Source organism: Rousettus aegyptiacus, unplaced genomic scaffold, assembly GCF_014176215.1.
Source record: "Rousettus aegyptiacus isolate mRouAeg1 unplaced genomic scaffold, mRouAeg1.p scaffold_m13_p_11, whole genome shotgun sequence".
NCBI classification, from domain to species: domain Eukaryota; kingdom Metazoa; phylum Chordata; class Mammalia; order Chiroptera; family Pteropodidae; genus Rousettus; species Rousettus aegyptiacus.
This window is the reverse complement of record NW_023416286.1, coordinates 44,106,699-44,128,940: the sequence shown is the minus strand read 5'-3', so window position 1 is coordinate 44,128,940 and position 22,242 is coordinate 44,106,699. Positions and strand designations below refer to the sequence as shown.

The window sequence follows — 22,242 nt, the reverse complement described above, 5'->3', positions numbered from 1 at the left end:
GTCAGGAGGGAGAGACTCAGCCATCAAGCTGGCGGCAGAACCATGGATCTGGGACTGGAGAGGAGGAAAGTAGAGGCAATAGTAAGTTATTCTCAAGACAAACTCAAGATCTCTAGAGGATAAAATAAGGAACAGGACATTACAATGAGGGCCCAGAGAGGGTGTAGATCTCAGGAACATGGAAGAAGCTGTTATCCGAGTAGAAACACAAAGTAATAAAAGGGCTGGGAGCTTGATGCCAAACCTCGAGGTCAGGCTGATGCAATCTTGCACACTTAAGGCTGGGATTGGTTCTAGAGGCCTCTCACAGGGAGCTGACTGTGTGGGAGAAGACGAGTATTTCCCACAGAGTGGAGAAGCTGAGTAATCAGATGGAACCCTGAGGCTGTGCACTTTATGACAGCTTCATCTGGGTTCCTGTGTACTACACTGTGGCTTTGTTCCCAAGTGACTTACCTGGGTGGCCTGTAAAAATATGTGTGACATTGCTATAGGCCTGACTTTGATGGAGCCCCAAAGGTGAGATCACTGTAAGGGACCAAATAGCGGTATCCAAAGATGTTCATATCTTAATCCCCAGAACCCGTGAATATGTGCTACATGGCAAGGAGGAATTAAGGTTGCGTCTTGAATTAAGATTTCTGACCTCTAAAATGGTAATATAATAAAATTGTGTTACTTTAAGCCACTAAGTTTGTGGTAATTTCAAACCACTAAATTTGTGGTAATTTCTTATAGTAGTTTTAGGAAATTAATACACTGATGTAAGTAAACATTTGGCCCAACAAGGTACTCCTTTATGTGTATTTCACAAATTTCACCTTGGGGAACCTCAAATTCAATTTAGGGGATGATTACATAACTGTAGTCAGGGACTTACTTGAAGGTCAGAAGGTCTTATACCTCAAACATAACTTATTACTATACTGTGCAAAAGTTCTGGTGGCTATTTCCTTTACTATCAAGACACATTAGTCTTCCTAGCTTGCAGGAGCTGCAGAAGTTAGCTCTTCTATATCTCCAACCCTATTTTCTCTGTCTTCTCAACACACATTCTCAAATACTCTGCCAGGCAAGTCGCCTGTACCACCAGTCCACTGCCTTTCCCACTGCTACCCTATATCTAAGATACCCTTCCCTCTTTCAGTCATGGATCTAAACACCTTTCACCTTCAAGGTCTAGTTCAAGTCTCACCTGGTCTCTGGAGTCTCTCATAGCTACTAAAAATCATAGTTATATAGAGGCAGCTGTGAAGTCAGACATATCTAGGCCCTACTCTTTACTAGTCGAGGACTTCACCTGCTTGAACCACCTTTTCCTAATCTTTACAATAGGTGTAATGCTATTATTTATATCCAAGGCTTTCCATGGTGATTGTAACAGCTGGTTAATAAATGCAAATTGCTTATCACAGTACTACATAGAGTTCAATAAATGTTAGCTCTGTCCACTCAGGAAAATGAAGGTATTTTTATTTACTTTGCTCTGAATTCTGTGCTATGTATTTTTACACTTAAAATATCTTATTGTCTGTTGTACAAGGCTGCTTCCATTGGGTGAGTTTACTTTACCACTTGGTCTGTAAGTGCTCCTCACAGAAGAACCGCATCTCTCTACTTCTGTGTTTTGCCACATTTCTGTACACAAGCTTGACTGCCGTGTTCTTCTTCTTGACAGAGTGACAGAAAAATGTAACCTGGTGTTCAGTCCCTGCTTGAGGACAAGTATGAGTATAGAAATATAGGACAGGGTACAAGGTCACAGAAACCTTGGGGAGAAGAATCAAAACAGCCACAGAAATCTGCCAAATGGGACATTAATGCAGTGTGACTGGGCAGAGAGGGGAGACAGGTGGGAGCTAATAGGAATGAGCAGGCGACCAGTTTTGAGCAGAAGATAAGCTGGAGGGTGGGAGAAATGGCCTGCGCCCCTGAGAGGCTGGCCCCTGAGGCTTTGTGTGTTGGGGGCTTTAGATGCATACTGGGAGGGAGCCATTAAAAATGTTGTCACTGCAGAGGTTTAGGGTGGGGGCAGAAAGTAGCCATGACATGGGAAGAGAAGAGTAGAGTAAGGGTGAGAGAAAATCAGGAGTTGGGGAAGGAAGCTTAGTCAGGAATCCAAGGGCCATCAACTATGTTAGATGGGAGCAGGGCAGAGCAAACTCAGAACTGGGTGATTCTGCCAAACTCATTATTGACTCTGTGGCCTCAACTACCCCATCTTCATGTAATGCTGTACAGCTCCTAGCTTCTGCCTCTGAGCATAATAGATGCTTGCCTACCTGTCATTAATGCCTCCAGAAGTGGTGTAGGAAGTCCTATCTGGCTCTAAGTGGAACTTCTCATTGAGTAGAACCTCAACCAGTTTGAGTCCCATCAGCCTTTCAGTCTAAAACATCCAGCATGGGACATTTTTGGTAAATGACCATCAACATGCAGCAAAGAGGACATTCTAGGACATAAAATGTCCACTCTAAGTGATAGAAGTAGCTTCTCAATGAAAGTTGAAGTTCCCCCATCTGTTACCTGCCTTAAGAGAGTTCATAACCTGGAAGTTTTCTTTTATTATTTTCTTAGCTCAGTTTTCTCTTAACAAATATCTTGTGTCCTAGGAGTATAAAAGTTGATGAGACACCTTTGCCTTTCTCAGGTTTACCAGGTGGTAGAAGGGAACATATGCACCTGAGCACAATAAACAACACACCATGAAGATCTACAAATACAACAGGATATTGAAGAACATTTCAGATAATTGTATCTGAGAAGAATTTATGAAATGAGTCATTTAAGGAAGGCCTTAATAACTGTATAACCTATGGGGATTTGTTATAGAGGGTTCTCAATTTCTCATAGGACTCCTTTATCTTGATTAGCATTTCTAATCTCAATAGTATTGATGTTTTTGACTGGATAATTCTTAGTTGGGGTTGGGGAGGCTGTCTTGTGCATTGTAAGATGTTTAGCAGTATCCCTGGTCTTTACTTATTAGATGCCAGGAGAACCCCACTAGTTGTGATGATAAAAAATGTCTCCAGACATTTCAAATGCTTCATGGGCGTACAAAAGTGACCCCATTTGAAAACCAGTGATCTAGATCATGGATCTAGCAAAATAGAGGCTGAAGAGCAAATCTGACCTGTTGTCACCTGTTTTGTACACCCTGCAAACCAAAAATTGTTTTTATGGTTTTATATGATTAAAAAATGAAAAGTAATATTTTGTGGCATGGGAAAAACATAAAATTCATATTTCAGTGTCCATAAATAAAATTTTATTGGAACACTGCCACACTCATTTGTTTCTGTTCTGTTTAGGCTGCTTTTGTGCGATAATGGCAGAGTTGAATAGTGTAACAGGGACAATAGAGTCCATAAAGCCTAAAATATTTGCTACGTAGTCCTTTACGTAAAAGATTTGCTGATCCCTGACTAGATAATGAATGATCCTGAGAAAGAGGCAGCAAAGAGAGAATGGTGGCGGTATAGGTGTGAGTATAAAATGAAAACGTTTTCTTGGGCCATGTGCCTTTGCGAAGGTGTGTAAGCACTAGGATAGGGCTTGGTGGATTGATGAGACGAGAACCCAGGAAAGCTAGAGAAGTACCTTGGGGAGGTACCTCAAAAATAGAGAATGAGCGGAACCCAGTGGCTCCCCGTTTTTAAGAATGCGGAAGCCCTCCAGAGAAGCTACAAGACTTGAATGATAGCAGATGTATCCGCGAAGCCTAAAATTTGAAGGTATTTATAAAAACTAGAGAAAATTTTAACCAAAATTTGCCATAATATTAATATGCTTATATCTCTTGATTTTTAATTTTTATTTGAAATCTAAAATCCAATCTGTATTAGTTTCCCAGCCTGCTGCAATAAATTCTCAGAAACTGGGTTGCTTAAAACAACAGAAATTTATTCTCTTATAGTTCTGGAGGTTAGAAGTCTAAGATCAAGGTGTGGGCAGGGCCAGCCTCCTTATGAAGGCTCTAAGGAAGAATCCTTTATTGCCTCTTCCTACCTTCTAGTGGCTTCTTTCTTGGTATTCTAGCTTTATCACTTTAATCTCTGCTTCCATTTTCACATGATCCTATATAACTATGTGTCTTCTCCTCTTATAAACATACCAGTTACTGGATTTAGAGCCCAACCTAACCTAGTATGACTTATCTTAGTTTAACTAATTACATTTGGAAAGACCTAGTCAACAAATAAGTTCTGCAGTTTCAAGTGGACATGAATTTTGGGGGGACATTATTCTACTCAATACATAAGCCACTTTCATTTAACTGTTTGCAACTGATAGATATCATAGGCCCAGATATTATGCTTGCTGGCTGTTGATTTTTCCTATTTCTTTTCATGATAAACCCGTACAAACAAGATGATTGAAGACAAGAATGAGCCCAAGTTCTTACTCAAAATCCTAAAAATAAAATCCCCAAAGAAGAAATCATTTAACTGTTCTTTAAACAAATTTTTTTTTGAAGAGCATAAATTTTATTTAGAAGGAATTCAAAGCATAAGGGAAAAAAGCTTTACACTACAGGTATTTACAATTATTTCTCATTAATCAAAGGGAAATTTAAGATTACTCATCATCTAAATGGTTAGGTATTATATTCATGATTAACAAGAAAATCTATTTGTGGCAGAGTCAGTGCTCATCCAAAACCAATTTACTTTCTACATCCCTCAGACTTTCAATTGATTGTGAGAAGATGTAACTAGTATTACTTTAAGACCAGGCTGCAAGATGGAGGAGGGTCATTCAATCTACATTAGACTTTGTAAGAACAAGAAAGACAACTTTATTATGACACTTTTAGGTTGTTTGTTATTGCAAGAGAGGCTAATCTATCCTGGCTGATACATTGCCATTTAAAGTGACTGTTTCACATGTAAGATTTTATGAATATATCTATGATTCTTAGCAAAAGTGGATATTGAGCATGCTGTTTTATATAATTCTCAGGCATCAATGGTAATGACATCAAATTTAGTAATATCCTTTCTTTCATTTTTGACCCTTAAGAGTTTAAAGTTGCTATAGAGATGTGTATGTAATAGCAGCCTAGAAGATAGAGAGAGAGCAGTTTTGAAGTGTGCTCCTGAGGCCTCACAGCATCACCTTTCTGTTGATGTCTGCATATACAACATTTCTTAGCACATAGTAGCCATTTCATAAATATTTGATGGATGGGTAAAAATTGGAAGCATGCTTTAAAATAGTAGTCATTTACATATCAATAGCTTTGCTTTCAAATTAAGTTCTCTCAGTTAGTTAATTAATTTTTAATTAGGTGTATTGGGGTGACATTATATAGGTTTCAAGTGTACAAATCAATAATGCATCGTCCGTATATTGCATCGTGTGTTCACCACCCAAAGTCAAATCTCTATCCATCACCGTATATTTGACCCCCTTTACCCTCATCTACCTTTCCCCTCCCCCTTTCCCTCTAGTAACCACTGAACTGTGTTGATGAGTTTTTGTTTGCCTTGTTCATTTGTTGCTTTCAGTTTTAAATCCCTCGCATAAGTGAAATCATATGGTTCTCAACCTTTTACCTCTGACTTATTTTGCTTAGCATGATTATCTCAAGATCCATCCATGTTATTTAAATTTCAGTTAAATATGATGATCGAAGGCAATGGTTTTCCAATTTGCCAGGAATTGTAGTGGCTGTTCACTCGTTTAATTAAACATTTTTTTTTCTCCTGGTAAAATAAGTAAAATATAGAATAATGTAAAGTATGAACATAGGCTCTGAAATCAGATTCAGTTTTAAGTTTTGGTTATATCTGTGAACTTTAACAAGTTGTTTTAACTTCTCTACCTCAGTTTTATACTGGTAAAATTATGGTGACACATAATTATTATAATAAAAAATAAGGATATGTGTAAAATAACATAATACATGCCGTGTGATTAAATATCAAATGTAAATATAATATTAAATATATATATGCAAGTATACACACACAATTGATTCTCATTATTTGCAGATTCTGTATTTGTAAATTTGCCTACTGACTAAAATTTTTTTGTAAGTACAACATCAATACTCACGGCAGTTTAGTGGTCTTTTGCAGACCTGAGCAGAGTAGTAAAAATTTTGAGTTGTCCCATTTGCATGTTCTCAGCCAAGGCTGACAAGGCAGACCTCTGCTTTCTAGTTTCAACTTTCATACTGCAAACAAGTGTCCTTTTTGCCTTCTACTTTGTGCCAGATTTTTTGCATTTTTGTTCTTTTCGTTGGTGATTTTGCCATTTACAATGACTCTCCCATGGATAGTGCTGAAGTACTGTCTAGTGTTCATAAGTGCACGAAGATGATGACATGCCTCTGGGTAAAACAAGTGTGTTCAGATAAGCTTCATCCAAGCATGAGTTATAGTGCTGTTGGCTTTGAATCAAATATATATATATTATTAAATAAGGTGTCTTTAAACAGAAACACACATAAAACAAAGTTCTATATTGATCAATTGATTAAACTGTTGTGACCGTAGGCTCACAGAAACCTATACTCTGAATTTCCCCCAAGGAGCAATGATTTGGTATTTGCTAATTGTGTTCTTGGAGACTTTACAGAATATAACTACCATGAATAACAAAAATCAACTCTCTACATATCAGAAGTTACTTTATATTTATTACATTTAAAAACAAATAAGGTTCAAAAAGGCTCTTCGTCTCTCAACAATGAAATAATACATAATATTTTAAAGATCCTGGGGTGTGATAAAACTATAGTTGAGTCAGCTGATTCTAATCTAATAATAAAATCAATGATCATAACTGATAATTATTAAGGTATGATATCAGAACCATCACATTTATTGTTTCATTTACTCTTCATTAAAAACACAAAGTGTCAAATATTATTATCTCCATTTTACTGATGAAGAAACAGACTCTACATGGTAAAGTAACTTACCTGGTGTTACATAGTAAAATACATAATTGGAACTTGAACCCAGGACTTATGATTGTATATTCCAGGACTTTCCTTTATCTCTAAGTGGTGAAAAATAATGATTCATAAAATGATCTATAGATTTTTGCTCACCTAATGAACAGTATGGTTCAAACTCCAAGGTTCTCACTAAGATGACTAGAAGTAATAAAACAACAAAGATTTTTATAAACCTTAAAGCCAACATTTCTCATTCGTAAGAATAATAAAAAAGTAGGAAAAGGGACAGATAAGTAATGATCTTGTCAACTCTGCTTGTCTTGTGTCTAAGTGTGTTTATTGTATATTTCTCTCCTGAAATCTTGTTGATTTTTTCCCTTATTTTCTGTTAAAAATGAGTGAGACAGAGCGTTAGAACTTTTCTATAAATTTCTATGCCAGACAGGGTGGCTTATTTGAGTTCTCTGTTGAATGAATAAAGATCAGGGTATTCTAGATCTGTTCAAAAGTTATATAAATTCAGATTTTGAATAATACATACATTTCAGGTTTAATCAGCACCTTGTATTTGCATATAAGATTTTATAATGCATGGCATTTCTATCATCTAAATCAGGTTATGCGATTTGCCTGGCATAACCTGTCTAGATACTTGCTTTAATAGATTCAAGTAATAGTTTGTCAAACAGGCAGATCTTCATAGCAACACATTTCCTTTTGAATTAGGAGAGTTGGCATGTTCTAAGGCATCATCTCTAGATCAGTGCATCTGTTCTGATGAGTTCTTTGGCTTTTCGAATGTTTACAAATACAACAAATAATAGATTCAGAGAATTTAGAGCTTAGAAGGTGCTTACCAATCATTATTTCAATCATATTATTTCCCCAATGAAGAAACTGAGACCTAGAAAGGTGCGATCATTTGTCCAAGGTGATAAAACTAGCTGGTGGCAAACAGAATTCGCTTACAGTCATCTTTCCGTGGTGTCATGCTGTCAGAAGAAACCACATCAGTCAGGCCTCTGACTACTCTACAGTGAGTAATATATAAATAAATTAGCCATGCAAGGTGTGCTAAATTCTTTGGCCACTACTTTTGCACACTGAATCATGAGGCTTGGAACAATGCCAGATCAAAGCCTTTTATTTTATATTCGATGGCCAATAAAACAAAGGATCGATGATTGGATAGAATTAAAGATTTTAACAATGAAGCTACTTCTAGGTAATTTTCACAAATCCTTTTAAATACCATAAACTCACTTTTCTCTTTTGGGTGATCAAATAGCAGTATAAAACAGTTGATGATTTCAGCAGGTTTTTTGAATGTGGTTACATCTTTATTCCAGAAAGTGTTCTTTAACACATTTTTATGAGGAATATAGTAGAACAATAAAATAGTCAATTTCTTGGATTTACTCTGAAACTGTCAATAGGCAATGTGCTTAGGACTTGGAATCCATACATAGAATGCATTCCTATTCAGAAAAAAAAGGAGTGAGAGATTTTCTGGCAATAATTCTTGTCATTTATTAAAAATAAGATTCCTGAAACTGTCAAGTCTATGAAATTGAGAAGGCGCAATTATCCCACATAAAATAATTGGTAGTAAATGTCCCAAACTCTATTCTTATCTTTCGTAATATCTATATTTTTTAAACTTCAGCCCCCACAGTCTTGTTTAACACTCAGGTTGGTTCCTTTAATAATCAGATGCAATAAGTACAAATTACCGGATAGAATTTGAGCATAATAAATATCATATTTCTTTATATTTTTGAAATCGATTTAAATGACTTCTGTCCTCTAGCCCTGAAGATTGGTTAAAAGACCAGTATCAGTCATTCTTTGGGTACCCTCTCCCTCTTTTGGGTCACACAAGGGTCTAAAGGCATTAGGTGTCTTCAGAGAAGCCTCTCAGCCTTTGGGCTCCAGCTAATTTATGACCACCCAGCTACTGTTGTGCACTGGGGCTCCACAGACTGGAGGTGGAGCCTGGGCTTCCTTAGAATGGGTCCTCACCTTCTCCCTTTGCAAGCTAACATATTCCTCCAGGTCAGTGACTTCCAGTGATGGTTCTATCCCCTCTGTGTCAAGCTAGGCTATGGAAGAGAAGGCCAAGGCTTCATTATGGACATTTGTGAAGGAGGTTCTACCACCTTGGACACATATTTTTAAATATGCCTGGGTCTCTATCCATACTCGCAAGCCCCTCCCACTTTTTTTTCTAGGCCCTAAGAAGCAATTACTATCCTGACATCAGGCACATGCCTCTTTGAATATCAAGAGTCCCTTGCCTCTCAGACAGCCCCAAATAAATGCATTGTTCATTCTATCCTGAGGGTAGGGAAAACCAGAGTTCAAGGCTTAAATCTCAGTTTGGAATGTAATGGGAAATACCTCCCATTTTATGAAGCTGAGTCTATTGGAAAGTAAGACAATTAATTAATTTCTCAATAGTCTCTGCTGCTACATAAATTGTCATATGATGGAGACACCAAGGAAGTTTATCTACTTGAAAACAAAAAGATGAAATTTCATGTTTTTTCACTTTACTCTCAGCCTTCAGAAAAGCTGCTTCTCTTGTGTAGGATTTCCTGCTAAGTGACTTTCTCAATTGTCTGTTGAGCACACACTAGTTTTATGGTTTTGATTGTAAATCCATCCAAGGCTTTCAAGAGGATTTTGGCTACTTTGAGGTATTACGAGTTGTGAAGGCTAGATTAAAGGGCACCAACCAAGCCTTGACAATTCTTTTTGGAGGCAGCCATTCTTATTGTTAGTGATACTGACATGAACTGAGAGTTCCAAGCACAGTCCTGAAAACTGCATGATGTGGAGGTGTTCAGAAGCCAAGGGTCCTCAGTCATTTGGAGGCGTGATTGCCACTCTATGCTACCTGTTGAGATCACTTAACTGAGAAGCAGGAGACTGGGGTTAATGGCCTACCCATGAATTCTCTCTCTAATTATATTTTGATTAGTGCAAAGTGCTAATCATTGGCATCTTTATTTTGCTTTCTAGTCAACAGAGCAGATGAAATCTTACTACCTGGACCTTTCATTTTCAGTTAGTAAATCTAATATATCAAGAATGCTGATGGTCAGGGAAAGTAAGAACTAACTATGGCATATATGTGAACATTTTAGGTGATTTTTCTTAACACAAAGGGGAGGTTATTTTTAGTCAAAATAGGTCAAAAAGAAAGATGTCCATACATTTGCTTAATCCTGATGATTTTATCTTTAAGAATTTTACATTTTTTAAAAAAATTTATGTTTCATCCAGGGACTAGGATGTAGAATGAGTTATACCTAGAAATTCACAGAATCTTGACTTACCATTTTATCTGTTCCCAATAAGATTCCATATAACTCTAAGCCCCAGCTTCTGGTGTGGTTTAAATGCTCCCCCCTCCACCATCGGGTATTTATAATGCTTACATTCTACAAACCTCCCTGAGGGGCTGTAAACAAGTCTTAACATCATGCACCTGCTCCCTTAAGCTACCGCTCTTCTAAAGGCCTACTGTTCTAAGTTTAATCCATTCCCCCTTTTCAGCAGCATTGGAAAACATCTGGTCATAATCCAAATTCCATAATCCTCTATGTGTCTCAAGTGTTATTAAGTCTGTTTTCTTTCTTCTGGCTAAGTTATTCCAACTCCTTTACCCATTACTCACTCATACATCTTTCGTCCTTAAGCATCTCTCTCTGGCTTTTATATAAACTTTTTATTATACTACAACATATTCTGTTTGCTGTAGTAATTGCAAACTTATGGCTAGTTACTTGAACATTTCACTCCCAGTAGATGCAGTTTTCTGACTTACTCTTTGCAAGCACTGCTCACCTCATTCCTCATCTTTGCTAGGAGAGGCGCTGTACTGGCCGGACAGACTAATGTCAGTGTAGGACAGTGAAAAAGCATAGGAGAGGATTTAGGAGAACTGGGTTTTAGTCTTGGTTTTCTCTGGCTGTTTAGGAATTAACTTATATCAAGCAGGCAATTTTAATCCTCACAGCAGCAATATGAGGTATAAGGAAATGGTCTTTAAACTACTAAGGACTGAAAACCTTCTTGCCTGAGCATTTGATACTCTGGATTGTTGATCCAGGTGTTGGGAGGCACCTCACAGGATGGAGCAAAGCAGCTCAAATCTGGCCTCAAGAAGTTCTAGAGTGGCTTTGAGGTTTTATAGAGCTAACCGAGGATAGCATCAAGTCTTCAGATTTAGCAATTTCTAAGTGACAGTTACTATCAAGTACTTTATTTCTAGATTAAATCCAAACAGCTACATGCAAACTATATGCATAGTTAATATTCATAGATTTAAGTAAGTACAAAGTAGAGGTAATTTTCATAACTTGCAAACTGTGGGTTATTAAGGCCGATGGTAGCTTTAGGGATGTGTGGTTATGGTAACTCACAACTAAAGTTGAACAGATACATCAGGAAATCCCTTTTTGGGGGAGACATGCTGGCCGAGAGTGAAGAAAAGTGTATATGCACACATTCTACTCAGGGAATGATATCAGTACTAACTTCTCTAAAATTGCTTCTAAATTTTCAGCTTCCTTCCAGCCCTGGCTAAGAGGTCACCCTTTCTTTCTGTCTTCCTCTAAACTCAGCCTGCATTTCATCTTCCCCTGGGCTTCTGGCACTGATCACTCTTCTTGTCTTTGAATCCGCTATAAATATTCATAGGCTGTAAGAAATGGTCCGGGAAGCTGGCTCTCTAGTTGAATAGCTGTTGTTACTAGATAAGTAAATCATTCCAACCCCTGAGCATGGAGTATGGATTAGATGAAGCCAGGGAATGGTGGCAGAATGAAAAGAACAAAAGCTACTATTAGATCCCAGGTTTCAGCTCACCACCCCCTGCACAATACTGCTTGTGATCCGGGTGATGCCCTCCAGCTCACTAGTCTAAGGATGGCACCTGCTGGGGTGGGTGTAGGGGTGGCAGTGAGTCAGTGAGTCCCTGTCAGGGAAACCTGCTCTGCACTTCCGAGGCTCTGCCTCTTATCTGAGGCTTATGAGAAAAGGCATTTTTAGTCATACCCAATTAGCAGGTCATCGAGTGTTACTCAAGCATCTTACAGTAGGATGATGTCATAACTCTTACTGTCCAGACAACTCAATAAGTGTTTATGTACTAATAATTTAGCAGCCATCTGAAAAACAATACAATATTGAAAGAAAACTTAATATTTGTATTTCTTCCTTAAGTAACCACACTTACTAATGGATGCATTTGCCTATTGGGTACAGCATAACTTCTCAAATCTTAGAATTAGATGGGATACTGTCACTTTCATTTCTTGTTTCTCATTGATTGGCTGAGTGGATTTGTAGGTATACGGTAGCATCTAAAATCCAGCTTCACAAGAATATGAACTGATCGAAATGATTGTAACCTCCACTGTTGAAACTGTGACTACCTTGAGCTAGTGATTCTCATAGTGTACGACAGATGTAGCAATGCTTTCCTTAGAATTTTAAAACATCTATGGTTTTCCTGTATGATCATTGTATCATCCCACGGTGCTTCTGCACAGAGTTTGGGAACTATGGCCAGAACCAAAGATTTTAACACTGAACTCAGAAGGAGTAAAGTGCCCGAACTGAATACTGTTTGAAGACCAAATGCCATGAATGCATTACAGACAAAGCTGAGAGATATTGTGGGTTTAGTTCCGGACAGCAACAATAAAGCCATCTTTTGCTGATGAAGGATCTTTGCTTTCCATCTGTAAAAAACACAATATTTGTGAGGTGCCATAAAACAAAGTGCAATAAAACAAGGTATGCCTGTGTACCCACAAAACAATAGCTGTTTTTAAGAGACAGCGAGGATACTAGCACATCATATTAGCAGAATGTCCTAAAGTAAACGTGATTCCCTCTGTTCCACAGATACAGTTCTGGAGAATCAACTGTTCCCCTCATTTTAAAAATGTTTAACACATGCTGTGGGCCAGATCTGGTCCTGGGCACCTGGGATACAAAACAGATAAAGGTCCTTGTCCTTGTGAAACTTACATTCTGTCCTCCTGTTTTCAGTGAATAGAAGAATGTAGAGCAGCATAGCTTTTGGGTTCTTCTGTCAAACAATGTGAGAAGGTTAGAAAAGGACTTTTTGCCCCTCTAAACGCCTATTTAATGGCTTGTTTCCAAAGATTAGGATTATGCAGAAAACAGACATATTTAAGATATTTAGAATCTAATCAGTGACTGAAACTAGAGAAATTTTTCTATATTAATGAAAATCAATGATTTATGAATATTATATTAATGAAGACTGATATATGAATTTAGCGTGAGTGAGGAAACAATTTCCATTAATGGGCTGATTATACTTAGAGAGTTGATAACAAAATTGAGTTGGAATGATGCTTTTGTTAGGTCATCCTCATCTTTGTTTATTCTCAAGAAGTGTTTAATGGCACATTTTTTGAACATGGGATATTTTATAGTTATTTAATTTCTTTCATGGCATAGAAGAAATAGCACATTTTTTTTTCTATCTTGTAGCCTTGGATAGCAGAAGTCACTTCCAAACATATTATATAAAAAGGAAAAAGAGATATTTCATTTTATCTTAATAATTAGAGCCATTTTAAGATCTACCATGTGGTGGAAAAACAGCTTTTCCCTGTGTCTTTTGGAGAAATAAGAGATATAATAGGATCTTTTATATCATATTCTGACTGAGCCAGCTTTCTCCCAACCCATTTTCCACCCCAAATCAATTATACATTAATAAACAACTCACTGCAAATAAAATCTTCTGAGATTTTATTTACGATCTGGTTGTGGCATCACAAGTCTCATAGGCAGTGTTTTCTAGACTTCGCACTGAAACAAATTAGCATGAAATGTGGCCTATATATAAGTGGTAAAATAAAAATGTTTTTCTTCTGCATCAAAGAGTATATCCATGAGTATAAAGCAAATTACCCAGAATCCACAACTTAGAAATAACCATTGCTAATATTTTTATTTGTAGCTTTATCTATAGTCTTTATATGTAGTTTCATATGTGTGTACAATTTAATAATAATTAATTTGGTTTACACCCTACATATAAACCATTATCTTTTAGTTTACATTCTGTCCTGAACATTTTTCTAAAACATATTTTTGATTACCCCCTGGTATTTCAGAGTATAGATATCCACAATTTATTTGATCTAGCCTCATTTATCAACATCTAATTTAGTTTTTAATCCTTTAAAGTAAGTTTAATGAGACCATTAAAGGTTTAAAATTTAACTTTCATATGTTATTTATTAAAACATGAAAATCTCCTGAACCGACAGTAACTGAAATTTACTAGTATTTTTCTTCACTTATTCATCACATGTTTGTTGAGTATCTACCATCTACACAGGTAGCACTTTTCTCTGCCAGAGATACAAAGGAAATCTATGTTTTGAGCCCCAACTGCACAGTTTGCACTGAGTTGAGGAATTTACCTGCAGAAGAGCCTGGAGTGCTTAGAGACTGAGCTGTCAATCTATACTGACAGCTGTCTCCTCAGACCAGCACTGAATTCAACTGTCAACAGCATTTGCCAAAAAAAGTGATACTTGCTGAAGAATTTCTACTGTCATTAACATGATTTAGGGTAGGTAAAAAAAAAGAAAAAAGAAAGATAGTCTATCATAGGGACCGGAAATCAGAAAAATTGTTTTAGAGGCAATGCATATTTACAAATAACCTCTACTGAGAATGAGTGTTGAAGCCTAGGAGATGTGTTCTGACCTATATTTAATCTATATGTTTATTAGGCCTATTGCTCTCTGACATCATTAAAAATTAGTTTCCACTGAAATGTGGTGCTTGTCTTTGAGTCAGAAGATCTGGTTTTGGCTATTTCCTTTGCTGCTTATTAATTAGGGGCCCAACACTAATTGATTTATCTCCCTGAACTATCTCAAAAGCCCCCCAAATCTTTTGTGAGAATTAACTAGAAAGTGTGTGTGTGTGTGTGTGTGTGTGTGTGTGTGAGAGAGAGAGAGAGAGAGAGAGAGAGAGAGAGAGAGAGAGAGAGAGAGAGAGAGGGAGAGAATGAATGAGAATGAAAATCCCAAGTTCCAGTTGTCGAGGTTGAAGGGAACCCTGTGACCCTGTGGCTGTGGTCCAGAAGGCAGACAGGGAGGTGAGAATCTCACTGCTTGCTGATTGTGTTACCCCATTCTCGGACTAAGGAAACCCACTTGGTGATCTGACAAGTAAAGCTTTAAGACCTATTGGTAGATCCTGTCTCCTCAGTTGAAAGTGCACCTGCTCTAGGCTCCCGATCAATTATTTCCAAACTCTTTATGAATTCTGTTTCTCCAATGTGATGTTAAGTCAGGTCTGACCCCCGAAACAAGCATGACCAGCTCATTCCAGTTTGTCCAGGACTTCGTCTGCTTTAACTCTTGAAAGATCCATGTCTTGGGAAACTGGTACCAGGCCAGAAGCTTGGGAAAAGGGTTTAAATACAAGATAAACAAATTACAGTAGAAGGCTTTCTGTTTGAAAGTAGAATTTCCAGAATAATGTGCATACTTGCACTCTCTGAAATGTATAGAAATAGGTCACTCCAACAAATCGACAAAAGTTTGAAATGATACTGACATTCAAAGTATCCAGTTGAATCTAAAAGGAGGAGGGAGACTGGAATGTGTGTCTACATTTTGACATGTTGCCCTTCCACAATGTAGCCTTCACTCACCCCCATAATCTTGTCATTCATTTGCTAGTATTTGCATTGACTAGCAGTGTAGTACCTAAGTACTCAATCCTAATGGACACAATTTAGAAGAAACAAGAAAATTCTGGTTACTAGTATGTTTTATTCACTTCTCATGTGAAGAACATTCATTCATTCATTCATTCAGCAAAAGGCATGGGACGTATACACTGCGTGTCTGCCATCACTCAAGGTGCTGGCATCATGGAGAGTTTGATTGTACAGTGTTACATTACAGAATGAGGAAGTTTTCTGAGGATGCTCTGGAAATATTTTTGTCCTTAGATCAACTGGCTATTCTTCCAGAAAGAAACAAATAAAGAACAGAGACACAAATTGTTTTAGATTGCTAAAAACAACTACAAATAGCTGTTGATAACTGGATCCTTTATGAACATTATGCAAGGCATTAAAATAATAGTACAGATTATTCCAGTGTCAGGTGATTCTTAGAAATCAAATTTTGGAGAATGACTTGTTCAACTATCTCAAGCATTAGAATAATGTGTTTAAATTAGTTACTCTGAACTGACTGAAGATCTGTGATCTTTTGTTCTAAATATCTATGGCTGAAATTTGAAGATCAGAAATTTTAAGAATTTTGGTATATAATGAGGTACATGTACCATATATTGTTTCTATAGATCTGAGACAGCACTCCATGATAAGAGATACTGATTCTGCTGCAATATGTATGTGTGTCAACTATATATAATACATTATATGTTATGCTATATATATTACAAATAGCCTTATGTAAATTCAGGTCAAGTTTTAATGTGAAATAAATCATAAAGAAATTTTAACTTCAGAGATTTTTGCATTTTTCTCAATGAAAATAAGGGGTTAGGGATTTGTACTAGAGAAGCCAGCAAACATTAAAATAGCAAGTTATCAAAGTATCGGTATTACAATCTAATTTCCATTGTCTCCCTCTCACACTCGCGCGCGCGCGCGCGCGCACACACACACACACAAGATTATAAGGCAATTGTCAAGGCCTCACAGGACAGATGGGATCAAGGAGCATCCCGCAGGACAGGCGTTTAGCCGTGTGGAGAAGGACAGCACAGAGCAGCAGACCAGGCTCATGATGGCACCAGTCAGAAGTAGTTGGTACAACAGCTCGACAGCTCAATGTGTATTTGGGTTTCTGCCTGTGCAAAGGGATCAGATCTGCTATCTGACTTTTATCATATTAATGTATTATATCAGCCACTGTTTTGGACAACCTTTTTATATCTTGGAGAAATGAGAAAACTGATTGGAGTTTTAAGAAAATACCAAGTAATTATTATTCCTTTCTGTCTCATGGATAAAGATGTGACATTTTAGTTATTACCTACAAAAAATCTTTACTCTATTTCTGTTGGATGTGATATGTAATTTGTGTGATGATCCAAGAAGACTTTATTTTGCAGTTATTTTCAAATGAAATCTGGCAAGATTTAGGTCAGTGTTTTACCTGTGCCTTAGAAACATGGATGAGGGTGGTGGTAGCAAGAAGGTGTTAAAAGCATCCTGGTTCTAGTGTAATTAGTCTGGGAACAAACTAGACTTGGAGACTTTGAAGCTCTAGTAAGTCTAATGTTCATTAAAGCTTGGAAACTACTGGTTTTGATAAATTCACTTCTGGTTTTAGTTCTGCATAAGGAAAGTGAAGTCAATATTTTGCTAACCTTATTTTGCTAAATACATTTGCAATTAGAGTAAAAACATAAAGCATGAAATTAAAAATTAACTACATATCAATGAAAGTGTTTTGTTAAAAAGATGTTTTAAACAAAAGGGTGATCTTTATCCTACTTTGTATTCATTGTATTAGAGCACACTTTTGCCAAAGAAGTATGATCCAAATACATATACGTATTTAGTAATATAACCTAGAAACTGCTCCCCTCCTATACAACTTCCCTATTTGGCATCTAGTAAAAGCCATAAAAGATAGAGCTTCTACAATATGTTCCATCCCTACACTACCTGTTTTAAATAGATGATAAGCTTGAATTTTAACCACGTGGAAACCAGAGACATCAGAGATTTGCCAAAGGTTACACAGCTCCGTGGTGTGGAGTCCAATCGAAACTTGATTTCTGACTTTGATTCTAAACTTTTTCCACTCCCCTCATGCTACTACTGCCTTAGTTTGCCTTTATTCGGACTATAAACTGAGTTAAGATTGGTGAAGACGGTTGGAAACAGAAGCATAAGAAAAATTAAACTTTTGGGCTGTACAGAGGATAGCAGCATTATTAAAAACGAGAAGCTATAATACAGACGCATCAAACTACTTTCTTGTGTGCAAAATAGATTACTGTCTTAATTGATACATATTCTATCGTGCATCACTCCTGCCAGGATATGGTGTATAAAGTATCAATTGATAAACCTGACTGTGATGTATTTTTTTTAGGACTCGGTTTAGAGAAAAGTAAATTTTTCTTCAATAATCAACATTCATTCAGATTGCAAAGATTTGATATGTTTTCCATTGCCATCAGAAACAATAGGTGGCTATAAATCCTCAGAAATTGATAACGATGAAGAAACTTTGGAAGCAAGATCCAATTTCCTTCAGAAAAGTGGAGAGAACTCCTTTCACATGCAGGTCAACTGCATATTTGTAACTTTTTATTAGCATGTCTAAGTCACAGCAGAATGATCTTGGGTGGCTGCAAGGATGATACAGCCCACATTTGAGCTTTATTTTCACATAGTGATTTATGACTAAATCTGGCAATGAAGCTTTTAAGAGATGTATTATTTCTCTAAGTCCCTATGGAAATAATGCCATTAATTTTCATCTACGCTAACTAAAACTTTGCTATCTGATGAAATCTCTGGATCAAGAGGAAAAGACTTTCTCAAGATCTTGCTACGTTATGGGCATTTCTTGAATTAAAATTACATTTAGCAAGTACTTATTTCTATATCAGTTACTTATTCTGAAAAATAAAAGTCCACACACAAGTTATTTGAAAGCTTGGGGAATTGATTAAGTGGTTCTCTAATTTGTTGTTGGGGTTCCAGATCTCAGCTTTTCCTTGGAACGATCCTAATTTTCATGGTTTTCCAATTCACGGAGGCAAAAAATAAACAGAAGATACTGCTATATGGCATTATGACTAACAGGCTATGTGAAAATTTAAATTTCCTTTTCTTCTCCAAAATATTTGATTCAAATTTTTTTCTCCCCAAATTACATTAAATCCTATATAAAATACAATGATGGCAAGTCTAGGAAAAAAATTTTATTAAAAAATATGAAAAGAATCCTTAGGGGCATCAAAAGGCACATTGGCCTTGGAAAGTAAGGTTTTGGTTTGGAGTCCTACCAAACCAAATCAGTAAATCATTTGACATCTCTGAAGTCCATCATGTGGGAAACAGGACTGTAATCCAAGTCACACTTGTTATAAGATATTGTATGTTGTAATGCATAAAAAGTTATTTTTTACTTTCTGTTAGTAAACTTCAGGCTAGGTTCTTTTTTTCTGGACCAAAAATAAATGTGAGCTCACAATGGAATGTGTTAAATTAATAGCTAGGACTGTGCAAACTCAAAATAGTGATATATGCCATTTTCTGTTTAGAGAAGCAACATCTGCTCTATAGTGTTTGTCTTTTGGTCTTTTTATAAAATTGTACTTTCAACATCAATTTTAGCAGATATAGCTTGAAAATAACCTGTCACAATAAGCAGAAGTAACAGACAATAAAATTAGCATGATTTTGTCAATTGGTACAATCCACGTCACTGAATGATCTGCTTCTATCACTTGGGTGAATCCTTTATTTATTGGGGATTTCTATTTATGGCACACAAATGTCTTATTTATCCATTCAGAATCTTTCAAGTCACTATTGCTCAATGTTTAGTTTACATTGTGACTTCAATTTGATTAATAGACTACTCTTTTTCTCCAAAAGTTTATTTTTTAAAAAAATCTTTCTTTATAAGGGATGGTTTCCTGAACTATAAGATTTAAGCATAACAAAGTGAAAACTGCTCTCAATAAATTAGGAAGTTTTAGTCACATCCCAACTTCAAAAACAAAGGCTAGAAGTGATTATATTGCTGCTGTCAATAAACTCTTGGATTTCTAAGCTCTAAACTGTACATAAGATTCTTCCACCTTCAGAGATTGAGGACAAGAGTACTAACCTGGTTTGTGGTTCTCTCTGGTTGTTCGCCTCTACAGCCACTCCACTGAGCTCACTTAAACCTCCAAGGGTGGACGCTGCTCCAGTGGTCACATCCCCCTATCAAAGAAGAGATTCAGATAGATACTGTGGGCTCTGTGCAGCCTGGTTTAATAATCCTCTGATGGCCCAACAACATTACGATGGCAAGAAACACAAAAAGAATGCGGCAAGAGTTGCTTTATTAGAACAGCTTGGGACAACTCTGGATATGGGGGAACTAAGAGGTAAGAGAAACTCTTCTATCTTCTGCCCCAGAACAAGGCTTTCAGGGAAAGGCTTGTATTGTCATAAGTTGCATGATTATTCTTATTAATCATCCAAAAAGAACAGAAGAAAAAGGAAATGAGGGCAAAACTAGCTTAATTTTTGTAATCTCTTTTGTTTCAAAGTGTTTGTTATTTCCATATTTTTATTGACTATTTTTTCAGATCAAAACCACCCATCCATGAACCAGAATTTTTTCTTCTGCTTTATATTGAAACACCTTATCTAATAAATGTTTTTCTACACAAGCAGTACAAAAGATGATGCTGAAAAGACCAAATAGCATTATCTTATTTCAAATTTTTGTGCTTTTATAAATTCAGCCCAAATAAGCAACACATTGATTCTGTTTAAGGGATTAAGCCCCTTTAAGAGAAATATCCTGGAAACTGAGGCAAGGTGGTGCTGTGCACCACCATGTGGTTAATATCCAACTCCCCATACCCCATTTTGACGTATTTTCTTGAGTGAGGGAAAACATGCAGCCTTCGAAGTTCATGTAAGATTTAACAGACACTGCTGAGCAGAAACTTGGAAATCACAGGGTGATGATCAGTCCTGTGGATTTCTCAGGAAGCCATATACCAATTTGTGGGAATTTAGAGAATATTTTACCATTAGTAATCATTTAAGCATCTTTTGGTCAGCTAAAAGTTGATTAACTTGATGTTGGCAGTGTAGAAAATCACATAAAAATGCATTTTCTCAGGAAAGTAATTTGATGAAGGGTACTATTGATACTATATGTCAGATAGTGTATGAGTTAGATCGGCTTTTATGGGCTGACCAGGGAATCATCAGTATCAGTAATAACAAAATTTACAAATCAATTTTGCAAATGCAACCTGGATTTAAAGTGAGTTCTACATATAGAGCCTACAGTTCATATTACCCTAACCGGGCTGTGAACCTCTAAGGGGGATAATTGTAGTCAGGAAATAACCTGGTACAATTCTAGACCAACTAAGTGGGACGGAGGTTCATGCTGTGAGAGCTGAGAGGGGGGACAAGTCACTTCTGATTATGTTGGCTGGGGAGGACTTCACCCAGGAAAGGAACTTGAGTTGAAACTAGAAATGCAGGCAGCATTTCAGCAGGTGAGAAGGCGTCCCATGTAAGCGGAGTTATATATATATATATACACAAAGAGACAGGAACATAGAAGCTGTTGCTGGCAAATAAACACGATGGAGGAATCCTCTGATGTAATGTATATGTAAGATTCGAAGTCTATTAGTACATATATAGAACTTGATTAGAGGCTGATTTTTCCAAGATATACGATTAAAAACTACAAATAAGAGCAAACATTAAAAACACTTTATTTTTGTCTATGTTTGCTAGCTACAGAAAGATAACTTGTATCTTAATATTTTTGTGTTTTGAATAATCTCATTGCAGAAACTTTTGAGTTGTTATTATTATTTGTTTTTTGTCGGGGTATTTCTTATGTTCTCAGTCTATGTCTTGTAGAAAAAGCACAGGTAGTCTCTCCATAGCTAAAGGCCTAGGTATGACTCACTGTTAGTAGCAGATGACAAGTGGGCTCAGTGACTCCTTTATGGCAGGGCACTGAAGGAGAAAAATAGGGCTTTATTTATGTTTTGTGCCAGATATTACGACTTATAGAAGAATTATTCCTAAGGCACATTCTTCTTGTCTATTTTGAATTATCAGTGCTCCATCTTTTATGTACAACCACATCTTAATGACTTGGGCATCTGAATTCTGTAACATTTGAGCAGCTTTTCTTTCACACAGAAGACAAAAAGGGCTGCTCTTTGACTTGATAACTCAGTGTCACTCTGACTTGGTAACACATGAAATGCAATTAGCATTGAACACAATGTCCTTGAAACCAACCTTTTCACCTACTCCAGGTGACATCTTGATATATATTTATTCAGGCATTAATTATCACGAAAGCTTAAGGAATAAAGCAATGATGATAACCCAGCACATTTACACACACACACACACACACACACACACACACACACGCATGCGCTCCCCTATTTCTGGAATGCTTTGAATGCACGATTGAGCAATTAATAAGGGCAAAATGCTAATCAGTTAATAAAGACATATCCATAACTTTTTTAAAAATTATGTC

At 36.7% G+C, this 22,242-nt stretch overlaps 1 protein-coding gene across 5 annotated transcripts in view; it reads left to right on the top strand.

Annotated features, from left to right (window-relative positions):
• ZMAT4 (zinc finger matrin-type 4) overlaps positions 1-22,242 on the top strand; it is a 413,400-nt gene that overhangs the window by 178,186 nt on the left and 212,972 nt on the right. For all 5 annotated transcript variants that reach the window (XM_016127422.2, XM_016127417.2, XM_016127418.2 and 2 more), the window contains one exon: positions 19,862-20,089. In XM_016127422.2, coding sequence (XP_015982908.1) covers positions 19,862-20,089 — 228 coding nt within the window. The remainder of the gene's footprint in view (positions 1-19,861; positions 20,090-22,242) is intronic.